Below are 19743 nucleotides of genomic sequence, written 5' to 3' on the forward strand. Positions count from 1 at the left end.
CAGCCTTGGTCTGCTTTGTCAAGACACTGTTGGAATAATTTGTGAGATTTGATGGAAGTCATTGTTTGCGGTTTCTGCCACCCAGAAAACAGTTGACATTTAGTTAAAGAAGCCTCCAAAGGAGTTGTATGATAAGAAACTGATTGATTTGTAGAATTTGTCTAAGATGTTGGACAGAAAACAGACATTCTATTTTTCTATTTGAGCAAAAAACAGGAGACATGATGCAGACTCAGAAAAGGGATATCTGCAATGTCTGGAAGAGCATGTGTGTGTGTGTGTGTGTGTGTGTGTGTGTGTGTGTGTGTGTGTGTGTGTGTGTGTGTGTGTGTGTGTGTGTTAGTAAAAGAGGTTAAGCCCCAAGAAGAAGAGGAGGTTAAATCACAATGAGGAGTGTCATTCTCGAAGCCCTCCGGTGCACCTGCAGGTATCCACTGTAAAAAAATGAGCCTATAGGCCTTGATACGATAAAAGCAGTTTGCAATTCTCACACCGCCCACTACACACACTCTCTCTCATACACACAGACACACACACACTGAGGTGGGAGTGGATGGATGCTCGTATAGCTGCTGGAAGCCAGGATGGGATAATCATGCGTGTGTGGCTCCGGGCGTTGATGCATCTGCCGTTGCTGGATCCGGACTGGACTCGGGGCGCAGGGTGGGTCTAGTTCAAGGCTGGAGATATCTGGACCCCATGTCGATGTTATCGAGCATTCCGAGAAAGACGAGGGCGATGGCCGTGAGAGGAGTTGGTGCAGCTCTTTGAAACGTCCAGGCGAGAGAGATCAACCGTTTTTGGTCAATGGAGGACAGAATTCACCGGTAATAAGCCCCGGTTTGGAATAACTTGGAGCAGGGGAGACCGGATATTGAGGCATCACTTAGAGGATATCGAGGGAGCCTTTCTCTTGTTTTCTGTATGTTTTTTTGTTTAAAGTGGGATAAAGATAGACACACGCCAGGAAGATCGGATCACTTTTGCATCGGTAATTAGGAGACCACTGCCTCCTTGGAGCGAGCGGGCGGCAGCCGCATCACCGACCGGAGGGAGAGTTGGATGGCTAGGTTGCAGTGAGGGCCGAGAGAGCGGCTTGCCGTGTGTAGGAGGGGACAGGGGGGGAGACCGGGCAGTTTGAAGGGACGGGGAGCCAGGAGCGGAGGGGTGGCTCCATGAGCGGCTCCTGCCGGGACAGAGCGCCCACAGCCCAGCCGGAGCGTCTCCACCGCCGCGGGTAGAACCCCGGGCTACAGGACGGTGGCCACTTTGGAAGTTTTGATGCATATGATCGCAACCACCATGATTTTTATGATTCTTGGTGCTTCAGTTGTAATGGTAAGACACGTTCCCCTCCCTAAACCACCATACGAGGTTCTAATACTTACCGAACCTATGTAAGATGTTTCCGAATGCCATAAATCTATCATATTTAACCAGAAACCAGAATACAGCAGGCCTATCAATGACATGTGGAAGTAGGTTAGCCTACCTATAATTACCTGCTGTCATAAATAAATCATCCAAGTCCATTTAGAGGCAAGAATCCCCCCTGTTAGAACCAAGAGGCTCTATTCCCCCCCCCCCCCCCCCGTCTCCTTATTATTGCTATGTATCTGTATGATAATGCAAAGAGGCATTCGCTGTGTGTAGGAATAGCCAAGCCTGTACTGCCTGACATGTCCCAGCTGACTGGCATGTTTCTTTGCAGGCGATAGCCTGTTTAATGGACATGAACGCACTACTGGATCGCTTTCACAACTACATCCTACCACATCTAAGAGGGGAGGACCGCGTCTGCCACTGCAACTGTGGAAGGTAAATGCCAGCATCCTCGGCAATATTTGGGAAATACACGGTGTTCTGTGCGGGTTTTTTTTTCCGCCCGTCCATTCTTAATTGTTGGAAGAGGCCTGGAAGATTTGTGGCGGTGAAGCCCCGCTTAGCCAACCTGACATCAGCCTGTCTGCGCTTTTACATAGCGGCCAGTTACCTTCCTTATGATTCCCTTTAGCGGATCAGCTTGATGACACGTTTGGTCGCGGCGTTTGTTTTTTTTTTCTCTCCATACATCGGCAGCGAGGATCTCGCCTTTGCTGCATATAGCCTACTGAGGTGTGTGTCGGAGCCATAAATAGGTAATGAACTGTGAGCAATAGAAGGCCGTTCAAAAACAATCGGAGCATCAAGTGCGTTTCACACAGAACGCGGTGAATATAAAGGTGCTGTTGCTCCTGCCGGGCTAATTATGAACATATGAAGTATGGGTCTGCGTGAGCCTGTACACCTGCTGGGGACTGTCACAGTGAAGCAGGTCTCAAGTGGGGGAAAACAGCAGCAAGACACTCATTAATATATTAATTCTGAGTTAATCTGCGTTATAATTCAATTCTATCAACAGTAATGATGTAATATGTGTGACACACAGGACACAAATGAGCCTCTTTTCTCTTGTTTCTCCACTGCCTGAGGGTAAGGCAACAGTGTTGGAGCAAGATTTGAAGTAAGTCCTCTTATCCAGTAGATTTATACCTAAATCATGCTCTGATACTGGCACCTGTCCCTCAGCCATGGGAGCAGATCCGGTTTCGGAAATGCCAGTTTGGTGCAGCTGAATAGATGCACATTAAAACAAAACAGCAGCCTATAATGTGCATACTGCAGTGAGAGGCTTGATATACTAGCAGTTCATTAGCAGCATTACGGGTCCACTGTGATTTTTTTTTAAGGGTGTAAATCCAGAAATGGGTCATGATCCGGCGCTGATACATCATGCCTGTCAGAAAGCGAGAGGACTGAAAGTTTAGAAATGCCCCTCTCTCGCACCGATGTGATGTACTCTGCAATGAGAGAGAATATTTATTGTGAGATGTTTTACTGATAGTTTCACATCATCTGCATGCGTGCGAGAGAGAGAGAGAGAGAGAGAGGGAGCCGAAACAAATGTTCCTTATGTGCAGGTATTTGTTTCTGCTGGACAAATGGTACAACTTCCTCCCACTGAAGAGCATTCACGGCCAAAACTCTGCCCCTCTTGTTAGTTTTCAGGTTACCGTCACTACAAAATGTCTTTCACTGACCTGGAAAGACTCCTGAATGAGAGTCAGTCATCTGTTTTCACAGAAACAGGAGAAAGGTGGGATTTAAGCATGAATAGAGTAGACCTGAGCCCGCCTGCCCTTCCATCCGTGAGGCGTGCATGTGTCGTGACGCCCACAGCTCTTGTGTTATCAGACTTGAGGACACAGCCAGTGTCATTTTATTTGGCAGCACCCTCCAAGCTCTCATTTGTATGTAGTTCTATGACGGGCTGAAAGGCTGGCCTACAATAGCAGGGAGGAGCTGTTGGGTGCACCCGGCTTATTGGTGTCATGCTGTTGTGTGAGGTATTTTTAACCTGAACATCTTGAAAGTTAATAGTTCTCAAGCAATGCAGGCATCTCGTGTCTCTCCAAAGGACTTGGATTTACACACAGCTTTGTTTTTTGTGAAAATGTTACAGCAATAATGGACCTTAGTGGCTGGATGGCTCAGATCAGAGTGGAAGTTTGATCCCCCATGTGGCTACATTTCTTCACTAAGATACTTAATGTGCTAATCTGCTAGGTCAGATTTTGTTCTCTCCCTAAGTGCCATGGAGTTTCTGCTCTGAACTGGATCATCTGCCAGTCAAACAGTAGATATCCTGTCAATAAACGAGATTTTCTGTTGGTTTATGGTTATAACTGCACACAAATCTTTCGTCAGTCTTAATTTAAGCTCCTCAAAGCAACTTCTGGTGCATTATGGGTGTACAACTGTGTCCTATTAGATGCATTTTGGTACCTGAGCTCTAAGTGTTACGCGTTTGTCTGTCAAACACATTTTTAGTTTTTAGTCATTTTAAAGTGGCCGTCTGCTGTCAAAGTCAGTTTATTTGAGTACTTTTCAGCCAATGACAACAGCTGAAAATAACTTGAGAAGTTAAGCGCCGGGTTTTCTGGCTCGGAAAAAAAAAAATTCCCACAGAAAGTTGCAAAATTGACAAGGATAGAATATCTCAACCTTTGCTGCTTCACTCGTGCCATCTTTAAAAAAAAAAATCTGTTTCATGAAAGTCCATCAGATTTGCAGAAGTGAGACATTAATATTCACCCCTTTTTTTCTTTGCCTGAACACCGGCAGGAAATCTTACACTGACTGCGGAAGTCATGTACTTTGTGTGTCACAATATCAAGACAACACTTGATCCTGCAAAATCTTGTGCCACGCTTAATGTGTCACTCCCGTTGTCAACGCGATCATTTTTGCTAGCACACCTGCATTCTGAAATAATACATTCAGTTTCATGTAGTCTCTCATCATGGAAATCATTTTTGTGGTCTTGCTAAAGCAAGTTCATAAACTAACAGCGAAAAGAGGCCAATATTTTACCGTTAAAAAGTTAGTTCATGCGGCGTTAAATTCCCAGGGTATTGTAAAAAAAAAAAAAAAAAAAGTCCTCGATCTGTCCAAATATGTTATCAAACCCTCTGTAGTGACAGGAATTAAAAATAAGCCGGCACATCCTGACAATGTCCCAAAGGGTGTGAGCGTACAACTATGCACACTCCCTCGCAGCAGTTTCATCTCTCACTGTGTTCTCTGATAGTGTTTGCCCGACAACTGCTTGTGTTGTGACTGGAAAACACCTTTGTCCTCTCTGTAGTGAGACGTTCAGTTCAGGGAATATTTGTGTTACATGATGGAGGTCAGTGGAGTCAATGCTGGGTGAAGTGGATGTAAAGAACTGGTTCCATGTTGATCAATAGAAGCTGTAACTGAGCTGCAAGTGGTGTTATCATGCGTGTTTATTTTTCCTGTTAGCTGCAATGCAACAACACGATGTCCTCTACAAACATCAGTTATTTTGAAATTGAGAATCACATTATGGATCACCTGTTAAAACCGGATAAAAATTAATGAAATGTTAAGAGCTGGATTAGAGCGTCAGGTCCCAAACTTATCTCAAAAAATACTTTTCAGCTAGTATTTGTTACCGGTTTTGTCATTGTACAGCTTTATTTATCCAGAGAGGTTTAATTTACAGTATCTAAGCAAGTATTGACACCTGGAAAGTAGTCACTGAAGACGGAAGCGGTGCATTGCTCATTGACTTTATAAATCATTACTTTCCTTCTGCAAATATACAAGCTGGATATTTTTGGGTATCCTTAAAAGTTTTCAGCTGCAGCGGCCTGCAGCGCCACCAGGGGACACCCAGGGCTCCCTGAGGGTGCTTCGGGGGTGTTCAACAAAGTGTCAAATAGTGCAATTTAATGAAAATTCAAAATCTCTAGGCACTGAATGAAAGGAGGTGTATAAGTTTCTGTTTTTATTACTCTCATGCTCCTATGTTCACATACATACTTTCTCTTCACGGTTACTAGCACTTTATCCAACCCAAGTAAGTATTTTTACAGGTGAGTTCTGACAGGGCCTGTTGTATGAAGAGCGGGGTCATGGGTACTATGACATCATAAAGACTTGAACATTCTCTGACTCTGATCTCAGTCATTCTTGTTGTCATCTCACATGACAAAACTTTTGATTTCCAAAAACTATCCAGAATCAATGTGCGTCATCTTAGTTTGCCATCCTCTCTGTCATCTGAAAAGCTCTGTTATCCCACAGCCTCCGAGTCTGTCATCTCAGTCATTCTGACTGTCATGTCAGAAGAAAAAACAACATTGGTTTTATCATCTCCAAAACGATCCAGGATCCTGTCTGTCATCTCAGAATGTCTGAGTCTGTCATCTCACCCCCCCCTCGACCCTATGACCCCAGACTTCGAACTTGGCACGCGCCAAGTTTGACACGAAACAGATGAACTGTTGTTGAGTTAATGGAGTCACACTCAGGCTACACATCCACACATGTAGAGATTTCCTGCATTCACACTCAGATTATATTGTTGTGTCTTTATACAGAACTTGTATAGATCTCTGTGTTGTACTACACTGAGGGATTGCTGTGCAGCTATGTGTGTACTGTTGTTGTTTATCAGTGCTCTGCTGAAAGCTGAATTTCCCCCAGTGGGACAATAAAGAACTGGACTGAGCTGAGCAATGGCCCAGTCTTATCCAAAAGTGTCCATGGTCCTCAGGACATTCTGTCCTCTCTGTGACATCCCCACACTGACACAAAGTCTCAGTGAGTAGTCTGACGAGTGTGAAAATGACCTTCACGATCAATGTTTTGTGCTAAGACACTGCTCTCCACTATCATCACATGACATCAAACAAAATGCTAAAATGAGGGAATATCTTTAGAGGGGATTGTGTTTATCCCTCCAGTCGAGTGTCACAGGCCCGGAGAATGTGAGAAATGGAATGTTGAAGCTAATCTGCAGCCTCAAGAAAGAAAATCTAAATCTTTGATTTACAGACTCGTTAATCACGTCAAGGATTGTTAAAATGACATGAGATCGATTTAGACCTAACACTCTCTGCCTGTCCTCTCCCCAGGCATCATGTCCACTATGTAATCCCATATGACGGGGACCATTCCTTGGTGGACTCCTCAGAGAACTACTTTGTGAGTGATAGTGTGACCAAGCAGGAGATGGACTTGATGCTGGGGCTGCTGCTGGGCTTCTGCATCAGCTGGCTGCTGCTGTGGCTGGACGGAGTCCTACACTGTGCCGTCAGGGCCTGGAGGTCGAGCCGCTACTACGGTAAGTTGCTGGACATTGTGAAATATCCCCCATCGATGAAGGCATGGAATTTTTGAATCCAGACTCTTCTAAGCCGGCGTTTCTCAACCATACATGTGATTATTCAGAGGTAGGCTCAGTCGAAATGAAAATTAATTCAAATTCTGTCAACCTTATAACATCGAGTCTTTCTATTTATGTGCAGGAACAACAGAAATCGTATGCCATTGCAATACTTATAAGACTGTATTCTTCATACATTCAACTAGTTTCTTAAGGGCAAATTAATTTCATCAAATCTTACTTTAACGGGAACTGTGATAGTATATACAACTACTAACAGAAGAGTGAGAAAACAAACGTAATTGGAACAATTGTAAAAACCAAAAAAACTGGGGGTTAAAAAACATGTGATAGGTAAATTGTGCTCTGTGAAAAAACAAGTCGGACACACAAAACTGATACGTCCTGCTCACTCATATTAGATTATCTTGTACAAATAGAAAACTTGCTCAATCTATTGTTTTTAGGTAATTGGTGATGGTATGAAATTGTGTCATCGCTTTGCTGCGCGCTAGCAAAACGCTGACAAACAGGAAAGTTAATGCCCCTTTGGCAGCAAATAAAAGCACTTATCTTTATGTCTCGACTCAATTGTCATCACATAAAATTTTACGCGTTTCGAGACATGTCTTGCATATCATTAATGCTTAACCTTGTTAATTTCATGCTATCTTAATGAACTTCCGTGGGTCAACAAAACATAGCAAAGCCAGCTAGCAGGCTAAAGGTCACATCAAACAACGCAGGTCATCTGGTGGTGTGGCAGTCTAAGTAGCCGTATTTAAACACAGACAACTCTAAGGAAATAAATTATCAACTCAAACAATACAAAAAGAGTTGAATTCTAATAGCTAGTGGCAGTGAATTTCTTAGACTTGAGCTTTGAGACGTTACACTTGGAAGAAAGAGTGTACATGAAGTGTTTTTCAGATACCTAAGCCAGGATATTTTAAATTTTGAAAATATGTTTCACCATTCATGGAAGCGTGCGTCTAAATTGCCATTCGCAGATAGTAAAATGCTCGAGTTGGGAAAATATCTATCAAGAATTGATCTTTTTACTCCAGCAACAACATGTCAAGACTAGAATTCAACAATTATTCTATCGTTCAGCGTAGTCTTCGTTTGTTGTAAGACTTTTTTTGTGCACAACAGATGACAGCTAAAAGTTGCAGTTGCCAGTTTAGTTTACTTGCAAAAGAAATGGTATATTTTTTAATGAAGTGGTACATTTATTTCTTTTAGCTAAAGCCCAGGGTTTCCAAGGATGTGAATTTGAGGGGACACATTTGTGCCAGGTGTAATTTCCATCTTGATCTAAAACGTACTCATCACCCTCTAGAATTCTTCATTCTCGTATTTAAAAAAAAACAACCCAAAACTAAAATTGCCAGGTGGGAAACAATGGAACCTTTGAAATTCAAATAATTACTAATAACAACACTTTAGCGTCCTATGACACACATGAGATTACTGGCTTCTAGACATCACCATTTGACAGCGTTTCACGGAATACTTAATTGTTATCAAGGGACGAGTACAGTAGGATTTTTAAAAACAACGTGCTCACTGATGAATTATTAATCTATAAGCGCTTATTGATTTCAATTGAAGACTTATAAATTATGAGATCAGGAGTTGCTGTGAATCATTAGATAATGATACTTCATAAAAGTCTGAAGTGATCTCACTGCTACCTTCCTAATGAAGCGAAATAGTGACTCTAGACACATTAATTGCTACTTGTGACTCTTGCTCGATAAAATGACGCATCATACAAAGTTATTACCTCGGAATATGATGATTAGATTTTTTTTTTTTTTTTTTGTGTTTGTTATCACAAAACTAATTGTGAATTTCCCCGTGTAACATCAGTTTTCATTACAAAAAGGGCAAGTGTTTTTTTGTGGGCCATCTTGGAAATGAGCATCACCATGACTTCCATGACGTCACTGCAGAGAATCAACTCTGGCAAACAAAAGTTTATGAGACATTTTGTTCAGCAGGATAATCCTCACAAACTGTACTGTGCTGTACTGTACTGGGGACACAGGACTTCAGTCTCACCACAGTTAAGCTTCACATTGCTTTTGCTTTTCTTGAGATGAGTTTGAATGTCAGTGACATCCTCTTTAATCTTGTTTAGCAACTTTTTTTTAGACAATTAAAGTTTTTGAAGACATGCAAGCTTCAAGAATTCACGAGTGTGGCATTTATGTATGTGTTTTATGCCCCAGAGCAACATGTTAAAATGACTTTAACTATTGTGAACCATTGCATTACCAGGCATTTAACCAAAAAGCCATTCAAAGACAGCTGTTCGCTAGGGAACCAAGCGTTCAACAATGCTCACACACTTCTGGGTTTTAGGATTCATTCCTACGCTGCTCTATTGGTGTTTGAGCTGTTTGGGTGTTTTAACAAAGCTGCTGATTGGATTGTTACTACCTCTGCCGGATCAGATTCATCTGTGTATACAAATTACCAAATGTAACAGCCGTGTAATAGTCTTGTCTTAAAAGGAATGTGTAAAAGGGGCTAGTGACACAGTGATGATTCTCTCTGACCAATTAGCGATCTGCAGTCCAGTAATCTAACAGAAACCAGGTACTACTCCTAAATTTTCCCAAATACATACAGACAATACAAGGTGGGGGAAAAGCATCTAAAGACTGATTCAGATGAGGCTGGAGTCTCTGAGTCCAGAAACCTAGATTGAGAAATGAATTTCCTCCCCCCATCTTCTGTGCTGGAGTGAAAGCTTCATACCATGTGGTTAAACTCAACCTAGCGTCTCTTATCGATGCCCTCATTTAAAAAAAGCAAACAAAAAAACAACTATTTCATCCCTTTAAAATGAATGTGTGGATGTGTGCTGGTTGAGTAAAAGAAAAAGGAATGAAGCACATTGATTTGGGGGGGTTATATTGTGTTTGGTGTGTGGAGAAAGAAAAACAGAGACGCGATAGCTGTGCAGCTATGAGACACACATGTAAAGTCATGACATGGCAGCACAAAATCCCTCTGAGTCTGGGGCCCGGCTGAAGATGCTTCAACCCTCAGTAACCCAGAGGATACACATTTGCATTGGCAAAATATTCACTGATGAGCTGAATATTAGATTACAGTGTTTTAATGTCCCAGGGCCATTCACTGCCTGCTTCAACACGAATATAGGAGGGAGTGAAAGCTGTTGTGATCTTCTGGCACAAATTAACAGAAAACCTTTAAAAAAATATCAATATGGAATGTATGGAGGTACATTTTACATATATATGAAATGTGTTATACAAGTCATTTGACAGTAACTCCATATTTATGTCCTGGATATGCGCAATATTAAATATAAATACATTATATGAGCCATAGTGGAACATTTGCAATGCACTTTCCTGATAGTGCTCAGTGTCTGGCCCTCAGAACTCAGAAATGGGTGAAGAGTAACTTTATCCATTAATGATCAATTGTTATAAAAATTGCATTGTACATTTAGTCTTTTAGGATATAAATGTATATCATATTGTACTGACGTTATTGCAGTGTTAACGATGGTTTAAAACAGCTGGTTTTCACAGAGGTGTGGATGGCAAGTGAGACAATGCTGTTCTCTCCTGTGCATTAGGACAGGAGTGTAAAATACACCACTGTAAAAAAAAAACGCCCCAAGAGAGGGAGGTGACATCCATATTCATTCACAGCAGTTATGGACTGAGGGAGATGGGTTTCTTCTTCTTTTGTAATGGGAGGGAAAGCCCCTTGTGTGTATATGTGTGTGTGTGTGTGTGTGTGTGTGTGTGTGTGTGTGTGTGTGTGTGTGTGTGTGTGTGTGTGTGTGCTGTGACGTTGATGCTAGGTCAGACTCATTTAGCCTCTAAGAGATGAGGAGTGAAGGTGAGGCTGACAGAGCGGTGAAGGGTGTGTGTGTGTGTGTGTGTGTGTGTGTGTGTGTGTGCGTGCACCTGGTGTGTCTGTGTGTGTGTGATGATGGTGATGGTGATGGTGGGGGGTGCAGAATGGAGACGCTGTCACATCCCCACCCCCACTTACACACACTCTCTCCTCCAGAGCTATAAATAGAATGAGAGAGAGAGAGAGAGCAGCTGGAATGGCAAGTGAGAAACGCACACACACGCAAACACACACACACACACACACACACACACACACACACACACACACACACACACAGCACATTGAGATGCACATTGATTCCCATTGCTTTCCTCCTCCTAATTCCATCTCTGGCTCCGCCCTCTCCCCCTCCCTCTTCACTTATTGAATTGACTCCTGATCATTTTCTCTACGATGCTTTCTGCTGCAACTTCCTTTTTTTTTCTTTTATCATTCATTGAATAACAGATAAGCATTTGCAAAAACACGAGTGGGGGATGCAAAATAAAATGCTATTTGGAAAATGAAGAAAATGATGACTTGGAGTTCAGCATGACCCCCCCCCCCCCCCCTCTTAAAGAAGCATTTCCTGTCTTGTTATCATTTCTCCTGACTCCATCTCCATCCTTTTATTCAAATGAGAGAAACCTGTCTTTGTTTGCCCCCTTTCCTTTGGATACCCTTCAGAGCAGTCCTTGTGGACAGTATACCCATTCACAGCTATAAATAACTCCCTTGCTCTCTCTCTCTCTCTCTCTCTCTCTCTTTCTCTCTCTCTCTCTCTCTCCCTCTCCCCTCAACTTCACCACCTCCACTCTGCCTCTCGCTCATCCCCTAGCAGGGCAATTTGTTACTGGGTTTGCTGTCTGGGGCTCTTCCCCTCTTCTGTCTCTATGGACCTCGTTCTGCCTCACCGGCTCCAGTTTATAACCCGATAAGCTCAAGTGTCTGCGCCACCATTCCCCTCCGACACTTGGCATTCACGAAATCTCGCTTTCTTTCCAGCCGGTTTGGTCGTTGTACATGTAAAGCACGGTGGTCGCTAATTGGATAGAAAGATCTGTTGACAGGGGAGCATGTTAAAAAAAACACACACACACACACAAACACACACACACACAAGAAAATGAACCTTTATCTCACCTGTGAAATCCTTTTGGCTCTGAGAAATAATAAAAGGACACCTGCGCTAAACACAAATGTGAAGAATCAAGGGCAACAGCTCACTGCGCTTGAAGAGATTGATGCCATTTTCCATTTTCATTTAATATTTCAGCGTTTTAATCTTTGATCTTGTCTCTGCCACTTTGCCCTTAAAAAAAAAAAAAAAGCTCACTTCCTTGAATTAAAAGTTGTTACAGCTATGATGAAGCTGGGGCCTAAAAGACGTCTTAAACATCCCCTTTTACAATCTGTGTGAAGCTCATGACTCACTTGATGTAGTGCAAACGGGTAAAACTTTAATGTGTCTGATTCTGGGTCATGTTTTGGCTCTACTGGCCCATCTTTGGAAAAAAAAATAAATAAATGTTGCATGCAAAGTATGATTTTTTTTAAAGTGTATTTTTTGGTGGGTTTCTGTTCAAAATTTGACAACTGCATCAAAAATACACATCATTTCGCTCTTTTTTCATGTCAGGATTACAAAGCACTATTTAACGATGTCAGTATTTTTCATTGACATTTTTTTTTTAAATCATACAAGCAAGAAATCAGTGATCGATCTCTGCATTTGTGTGGATGTCTGCGGTTTCGACAGTCAACTAAACATGGCACGCGTGTTGCTGGTGTGTCGCCCAGTTTGAAATCTGGGGTCTGAGATGATAGTCGGAGAGAGCCTTTGAGATGATGGACTGAGATGACAGAGTAAGATGAAAGATAAGATTCTGGATAGCTTTGATACTGTCTGTCTTTCAGTACGTATGTGGTGAACCAAACAGTCAGAGATCAAAGATGACAGGATGACAGGCTGCCGCTGTTGTGATTGAGATGACAGGCAGACTGGCAGAGATCTAAGTCAAACACTGTCAAGGAGGTTTTGTGACAACCGCTACACGTGACTTCACGCCTTAATTACCACGAGACCGGGGAAGGAAATACAACAACTCAGAGATTTTTAATGTCAAACCGATGTCCAGCTTTTATTGACAGCCAGTATCACTCTGCTCACCGTATCACAGGAGAAATGAAGAACAAAGAGGCATTTTCACATTAAGATGTAGAAGGCCAGTTGACACCGGAGAGCCGGCCTCTTGATGCTGCTGCTTGTCTGTCTAACTGGATTTAGTGTCTGGAAACCAGGCTAAGAGGGATTTTACACTATTGTGTGTCTTGAGCTCATGAGTATATCTGCGGGCTACTCGGCTTTACTGTCTTTTAAAGCCTCTTCTCACTTGTCTTCGCACAGCTAATCAAGTTAACCAATAAACAATAAACCTTATTTACTTTTATTACTCTTTGAAATGAGTGGACGTAAAGTAGGGTGAATAATCATTATTGCCATTGTCAATAATCAATGTTGTGATTACAGTAAAATTACATTTTGTGTCTTATTACTGATACAGATCTGTTTTGCTGAAGATATAAATGATCTGCTTCCAGTCCCCTCAGTCTTTCATCCGTTTATTATTGCTGGTAATCGAAATCTTGGCTATTGAATGTAAAATCGTTTTTATATTTTTAACGTGCTCAGTTTTTCAGTGCCCTCAGGACCAAGTTGTGAAGAACATGCTATTTAATCAAAACACCACCCCTGTCCCCATGTGTCTTATTCATTTTGGCTGACAATCGTTAAACACAAACGAAATACCAAAAAGTGAGATAGTCTCTCCTTTTTCTCTGCCATTGCTCTGTGTGCAAGAGCCTCGTACAAATATACATTTGTAACAACTGGGAACAAAACTGGGACTCAGATGCAGATAAAGACTCGTAACACTGTTAGCAGTCAATAAAAGTCTTTACTGAGGGACAGGTCGAGATGGGACGCACACGAAAAGGAAGGCAGCGGTCAGTCAGTGGAGGTAAATGAGGGGCACAGCTATACGGTGGCTGAACACAGGCAGGAAGTTAAACAAATTTGAACCCAAATCCATCCATTATCTTGTGCTTATCCTGTTAAGGGTGGGGGGGGGGGGAGGCTGGAGCCTATCCCAGTGGCTTTCAGGCGAGAGGCGGGGTTCACCCTGGACGGGTCAGGGTCACCAGTCCATCACAGGACCAACACATAGAGACAGACAACCATTCACACTCACAGTCACACCTACGGTCAATTTAGAGTATCAATCAGCCTCGTCCCCTCTTGATGTCTTTGGACTGTGGGAGGAAGCTGGAGTACCAGAGAGAACCCACACAGGAACAGGGAGAACATGCAGACTCCACACAGAAAGATCCCGGGACTCAAACCCAGAACCTTCTTGCTGTGAGGCGACAGTGCTAACCACTGTACCACCATGCCGCCTGAACCCAAATTAAGAAGAAAAAAAAAATGGAAAGACAAAACAAAAGCTGCTGCACAGCAATGTGGATTATGAGGAGAAGGAACACAAACAGGAGGAGGCTAAATTAGCTGAGCTCAAAACTATGTTTAAATCTTGACGTTGTGACTTAAATTCCCACAGCACAATAAACTGAGAAGGAATTAGCATGTTTAGTCTGTGGTGATTAATAACAAAAAAATGAATACACAGCAAAACCAAGATCTTTTATCCAGACAACATAAAGATGCCTGCACTTTATTTTTTACAAAGATTGATGGTTCAGTGACCAGCTGATGTTTAAAGATGCTGCATGTTCCAGTGACAATAGCTATGCAATAGCCTACATGAGAGAATTGAAAACATGAGATGGGATGCGGAGGGGTTTCACTCTAGCACTAAATAATGGAGATTTATATAGACAGAGAATTTTACGCAGCTAGTTACAGAATTAGGCTGCACGGTGGTGCAGTGGTCAGCATTGTCGCCTCACAAGAAGGTTCCAGGTTCAATTCCCGGCTCGAGCACAGGATCTTTCTGTGTGGAGTCTGCATGTTCTCCCTGTTCCTGTGTGGGTTCTCTCTGTTACTCCAGCTTCCTCCCACAGTCCAAAGACATCAAGAGGGGACGAGGCTGATTGATACTCTAAATTGACTGTAGGTGTGACTGTGAGTGTGAATGGTTGTCTGTCTCTATGTGTTTGTCCTGTGATGGACTGGTGACCTGTCCAGGGTGAACCCCGCCTCTCACCCGTAGCCACTGGGATAGGCTCCAGCCCCCCCCCCCCCGACCCTTAATAGGAACAAGCAGAAGACAATGAATGGATGGATGGAGTTACAGTAATAACACTCAAACGTTTCAATGCACTGTGAGGTCAAAGTATCCTCCTGGGTGGTTTGTGGAGGACAGTCTTCAGGATGTACTTGAGCAAGTTCATTGGCAACTCAGCCAAAAGGCGGGAGAAGATAGGTTTGATAAGTTTTACGTTTTTTTCAGAATGATGCTGTGTGCTCAAAGCATGTAAAGATTTCAGCTGGGGCTACATTTTAGTGTATGTTCGTAAGTTGAGGCAAATACGGTTTTCATAGTTTTTAAAATTGAATGATTGCTGAAGCGCCACCATGAGGAATGTTGGCCAGCAAAGCTCATGTTGGCAAGGGAGTGGAACTGGTTCAGTTTCATGCAAATAAATAGGTATTTCAAAATAAAAGGAAACAGCGCTGAGCTTTTCTTGTTTTTGACCTTTATTTGATTACATTAAGAGGCATCGTCTTCCTCTTTTGACCTCTGTGTTGTCGTCTCTCTCCAGACACCCCGTCCTGGTCATGGCTGCCTCAGTTCTGCAACCTTCGAGAACTCCGTCGCCGAGCCCAGCTCAGACAGCTGGAAGACTCCAGCGGCAACATGGTCCATATCAAGCAGAAGCTGTACCACAATGGTCACCCCAGTCCCCGTCACCTCTGACTCTAAAAAAAAAACAACAAAAAACAAAATGAAACAAAAACAAAAAACTAGACCCCCTCCTTCCACAACACACTTTACTTCTCTCTTCCAAATCCCCTCAACTCCTCTCCCAAACTATCCCATGGCCAGTTGTTGCCTCAGAGACCCTGGAAAACTGCCCTCCCACTCTTCATAACATGGCCCCTTTTACAATCCAATAGCAGGATTTTCTTATGTCAAAATGCGGCCACAGTCAGCACTTAAAAAAAAACAAAACAAAAAAACAAAACCAACCCACAACGAAGCAAGATGACGATTATTTGTTGCCACTTAAATCTTGTCTTATGTCCATGTCCAAAATTGTGGGAGGAGGAAGAAATAAAACATTTTTAAGGGTGTTTTTTCTGTATAGAGACATTTTCTGTGTTCATTGTTTAACTTGGCATGCTCTTTTAGAACAGGGTAAGATGTGGGCAGCGTTTGGAGCAGGGTGGTAAGACGAGTGTCATGATTTTTTTTTTCCCCTCTTTTGGGTGGGAGTGGGACTTTGTTGGTGTTGGGAGGGGGTGAATGCGACTGCTGGGTGGGTTTTTGTGATGTTAGATTGCTGCTTCTGTAAATAGTTATAAATATGGGAAAGTGGGATTTAACAGTCTTCAAAAGGGGGGCGCGTGGAGGGATTTTTGTGAGTCGTTTGTCAGTAGAAAAGCTAATGATGGGCTGTGTGGGTACAGATTATAGGAATGGAACAGAAAGACATTTAAAAACTGGATGTGAAACCATGTGATTTCTGCTAAAAACACAGATTAAATAGCTTTGTTACTTAGTGAATTAACTGAATGTATTAATTTTCCTGTAAATATGTGAGGGGCAGGGGTGCGAGTATGGTTGTGGTCTGGGTTCTCTTTGCTGTATTATCATTTCTAAGAAGACACGGGAGGAGAAATATATGCCAGCGAAGATGAGTCAGTTCAGCACACACACACACACACACACACACACACACACACACACACACACACACACACACACACACACACACACACACACACACACCTCCATCTTCCCCACAGTGTGCTCAACAGCACAGTTCAATTTTCTTTATCCAATTCCCTCTCACTTATCAGGAGCAACCAGCCTATCAGCACAGGGAACCCTCACCCAGCCCCCTCCCCCTCGCCCTCTCTGTCCAGACATTGCTGTTGTGAGGATGAAATGTCTGTTTTATTAAAAGTGCCATTGAAGCACAACAGTGACCTCTGATGTTTGATTGTGTCATTCCAATCATGGACGACGCTGGGAACACACAGCGAGAGGTTACTCAGCGACAACGGGCAGATTATATATGGAGGTCCTGCTGACAGCGTCACTTTAGTTTATTATAATTCAAATAGAAATTTCATAAGCAGGCACTAGCAACCCTCATGGAGTGATAAACAATGCCAACAACATTCTGATGAGATGAGAAAAGCCAAACATCCTGACTTCAAGGGCAACAATAATCAGAGATTTTTTTTTAAAAAGACGTTGTTTTAACTGTGAAATGTCATTTTTCCAGAACATTTCCCAACAGAACACAAGTTAACATTGTAATTTTTTTCTAGCTTAAGGCAGCAAATCCTCATGTCGGAGAAGCCAGACCCAAAAAATGATTCATTGCTCAAAATATTGATTTTTCCATAGATTCTGATGATTATTCATTTATTAGACAGAATGAGATAAAGTAAAGTAGACCTATCTCCTTCATAAGTCCCAAGACAGGGAAATTTACAGTGTTACAGCAGCAAAAGTGGGTCATCAAGACTGAAATATCGATAAATACATTGTAAAAAATAAGTAATCAAGCAGTATTAAAGGAATACAAAAGGTATCGTTGTGATGCTTTTTGTGTGGGTTTTGCACAGGCGACAAAGCCACTTAGATTTAAAGGTTAATACACATTTGTGGCAAGCCAAACTAAAGATATTGAAAAGACATGATGCAAATTAGCCATGTTTAAGCACTAGCCAGACTTTCTCTACTGTGAAGGATGCAGCAGAGACGTAGACAGAGAACATATTTTTGGTGAGAGCAGGTTTGGACTGCTTGTGTGCACTTTCTAAAATGTGCAAGGAAAGAAATGTTGGGGAAAAAAGCTGACTGGTTCATGTAAGCTCTCATCCTTTTACTGAGACTTGAGCCGACCGACAGATTGCAATAAAAATATAACCTTAATTTTGGCATTGACAGTAAAACGATGTGGGAGCGGAGAAAATTCAAAGCAAATGTTTCAAAAAGTAAAGGAGGGGGCTGATGTGATTACAAAATACAACAATTACATGTCATCTAATGTACCGAGTGATCATTTTGTAAGATTGGAATTGTCTCGAGGTGTGTTATCTTCTTTATTGCAGGCCTCTGAGAGACGGCCGACTGTTCTGGCACATCCTTCTCTGTGTCATCTTTGGCTTCTTTCTCGAGAGCAGATGCTGAGTCCCTCTCATCAGTGAATCCACTTACTACCGTCTCTTCCTCCTCTGCAGACTCAGTTGTTTCAGACTCCTTGGCAGCAGCCTCAGTCTCTGGCAGTTTTCACATCTTCTCTAGTAACAGTGTCAGGCCTCCTTGGTTGCAAGGACTTCTGCCTCCTAGGAAACCTCTGCTGGACAGACCTCAGCTTCCTTGGCCTACAAACTCTGTACATAATGGTTCCTTGGGTGTCTCTGTAACCAGGGTGTCCACAGAGCCTGTTGGGCTACTTTTGCAGCTATGGCTTGTGTGCAATTATTTCAAGGCTTCATAGGTTCTTCTCTGGGCTTCAGTTTCCACAGCAAACTCTGCTGGGATGACGATCCAGCAACCCTGGCAACAACAGCTACTATTGCTTGTCAAGGTCTCAGTCACTTAAGCTACAATGTCCTCTGGCAATTTTGAGGTATCAATTGGTGGCTCCTCAGCAGCCCTACTGGCTCCAGTTTCTACAGAATCAACAAACACGGCAGCTGACTCAGATTGCCAGACTGTAGTCTACTGGAAGACGTCAGCAAAGTGAGGTTCAACTGCGGACTGTCATTTCAAAGGTTCTTTCTCCTTGTCTACTTTCATGACTACAGTGACTGTATCCTTCATCATACCTAGAACATCCTCCATCAGATCCATAAAGGTCCTCCACCAATAACCAAGAGGAGCTGTCTCATCAGGCATTGTTCTTTGAATTTTGGAGATCCAATCATCTCAGTTCCATCTCTGAGTGCATTTCTTTCAACTTGTTCAGCATTGCTCATAACCTTGAACAGCTGAAGTACAGGGCGTAGTGGTCGTACCTTTGGTTTCTGCAAGAGAAGCATCTTCCTGGGCTTTGACTCTGGCCATCATCTCCTTAGGGACAAGTACACCGACCTCTCCAACCTCCCTCACCTGCTTCCATCAGCAGCCACATCCATTTTCTGTGCATGCTGCACGATGGCACCATCGACTGGACATCTCAACTCATTTTTCAGAAGAGCACGCCGCAGCTTTAACGAAAGACAAATAACATGACGGTTCAGCTTTGTTTATAGTGACCTGTCAGGCCACTACTGACCAAGACTTGAGTTAATGAGAGTTTTGGAAGTGAGCCTGGAGCCGTACCTTGTTCCTATCATTGCTGGCATAATTTATTGATTGTGCCTGATTGATACTGATACACTCAGCTGAAATACTGACCACCACTCCGTAAGGACTTCAACACCATTTCATGAAAGCCATAAATAAGACACAGACAACCGTTTTGTTTCATAACTGAACACATTATACATACCATTATGCAACTTGAGCTAGCAAGGCGACCTCAAGGGATCAATGCTTCTCTCTGAGGTGGTAAATAACCTCTGCAGGATAGCAGCAATAATACATAGTTTACTCATTGTCTCCCTGTAGTGGCTGGACTCAGAACACATTGTTCAAGATAATGTGTACCAATCTTCTCCATTCCCACTAAAGCAAAATTTACTGCTAGGCTTGTCAGTGTGGTCATTAATGCCCCTGTTGGGATATTCTGGTTGGCTACGAGCCAGCACATGCATGGACCTGAGAGGAGTAAAGGCTATTACTCACATCAGACCAGGGATCTTTTGAATCACGAAGATGTCAGTGACCTTTGAAAGCCTAATCATACATGGTACAAACTGTAAGATAACAACTTGTTGCTCTGCTGGAGGGAAGCTCTGTGCGCACATCTTC

The 19743-nt window shown here is 42.7% G+C and overlaps 1 protein-coding gene across 1 annotated transcript; it reads left to right on the forward strand.

Annotated features, from left to right (window-relative positions):
* The first annotated feature begins 461 nt into the window (after nucleotides 1–461).
* On the forward strand, nucleotides 462–16599 carry tmem240a (transmembrane protein 240a). The gene is made up of 4 exons (XM_086214169.1): nucleotides 462–1338; nucleotides 1712–1818; nucleotides 6486–6694; nucleotides 15410–16599. Exons 1-4 carry the CDS (start codon nucleotides 1282–1284, stop codon nucleotides 15562–15564), a joined length of 528 nt encoding a protein of 175 aa, XP_086070295.1. The 5' UTR covers nucleotides 462–1281; the 3' UTR covers nucleotides 15565–16599.
* The last annotated feature ends 3144 nt before the right edge of the window (nucleotides 16600–19743 follow it).

Source organism: Aulostomus chinensis, chromosome 9, assembly GCF_037954235.1.
Source record: "Aulostomus chinensis isolate RoL2024-O1b breed Wild chromosome 9, RoL_Achi_v1.0, whole genome shotgun sequence".
Taxonomy (NCBI): Eukaryota; Metazoa; Chordata; class Actinopteri; order Syngnathiformes; family Aulostomidae; genus Aulostomus; species Aulostomus chinensis.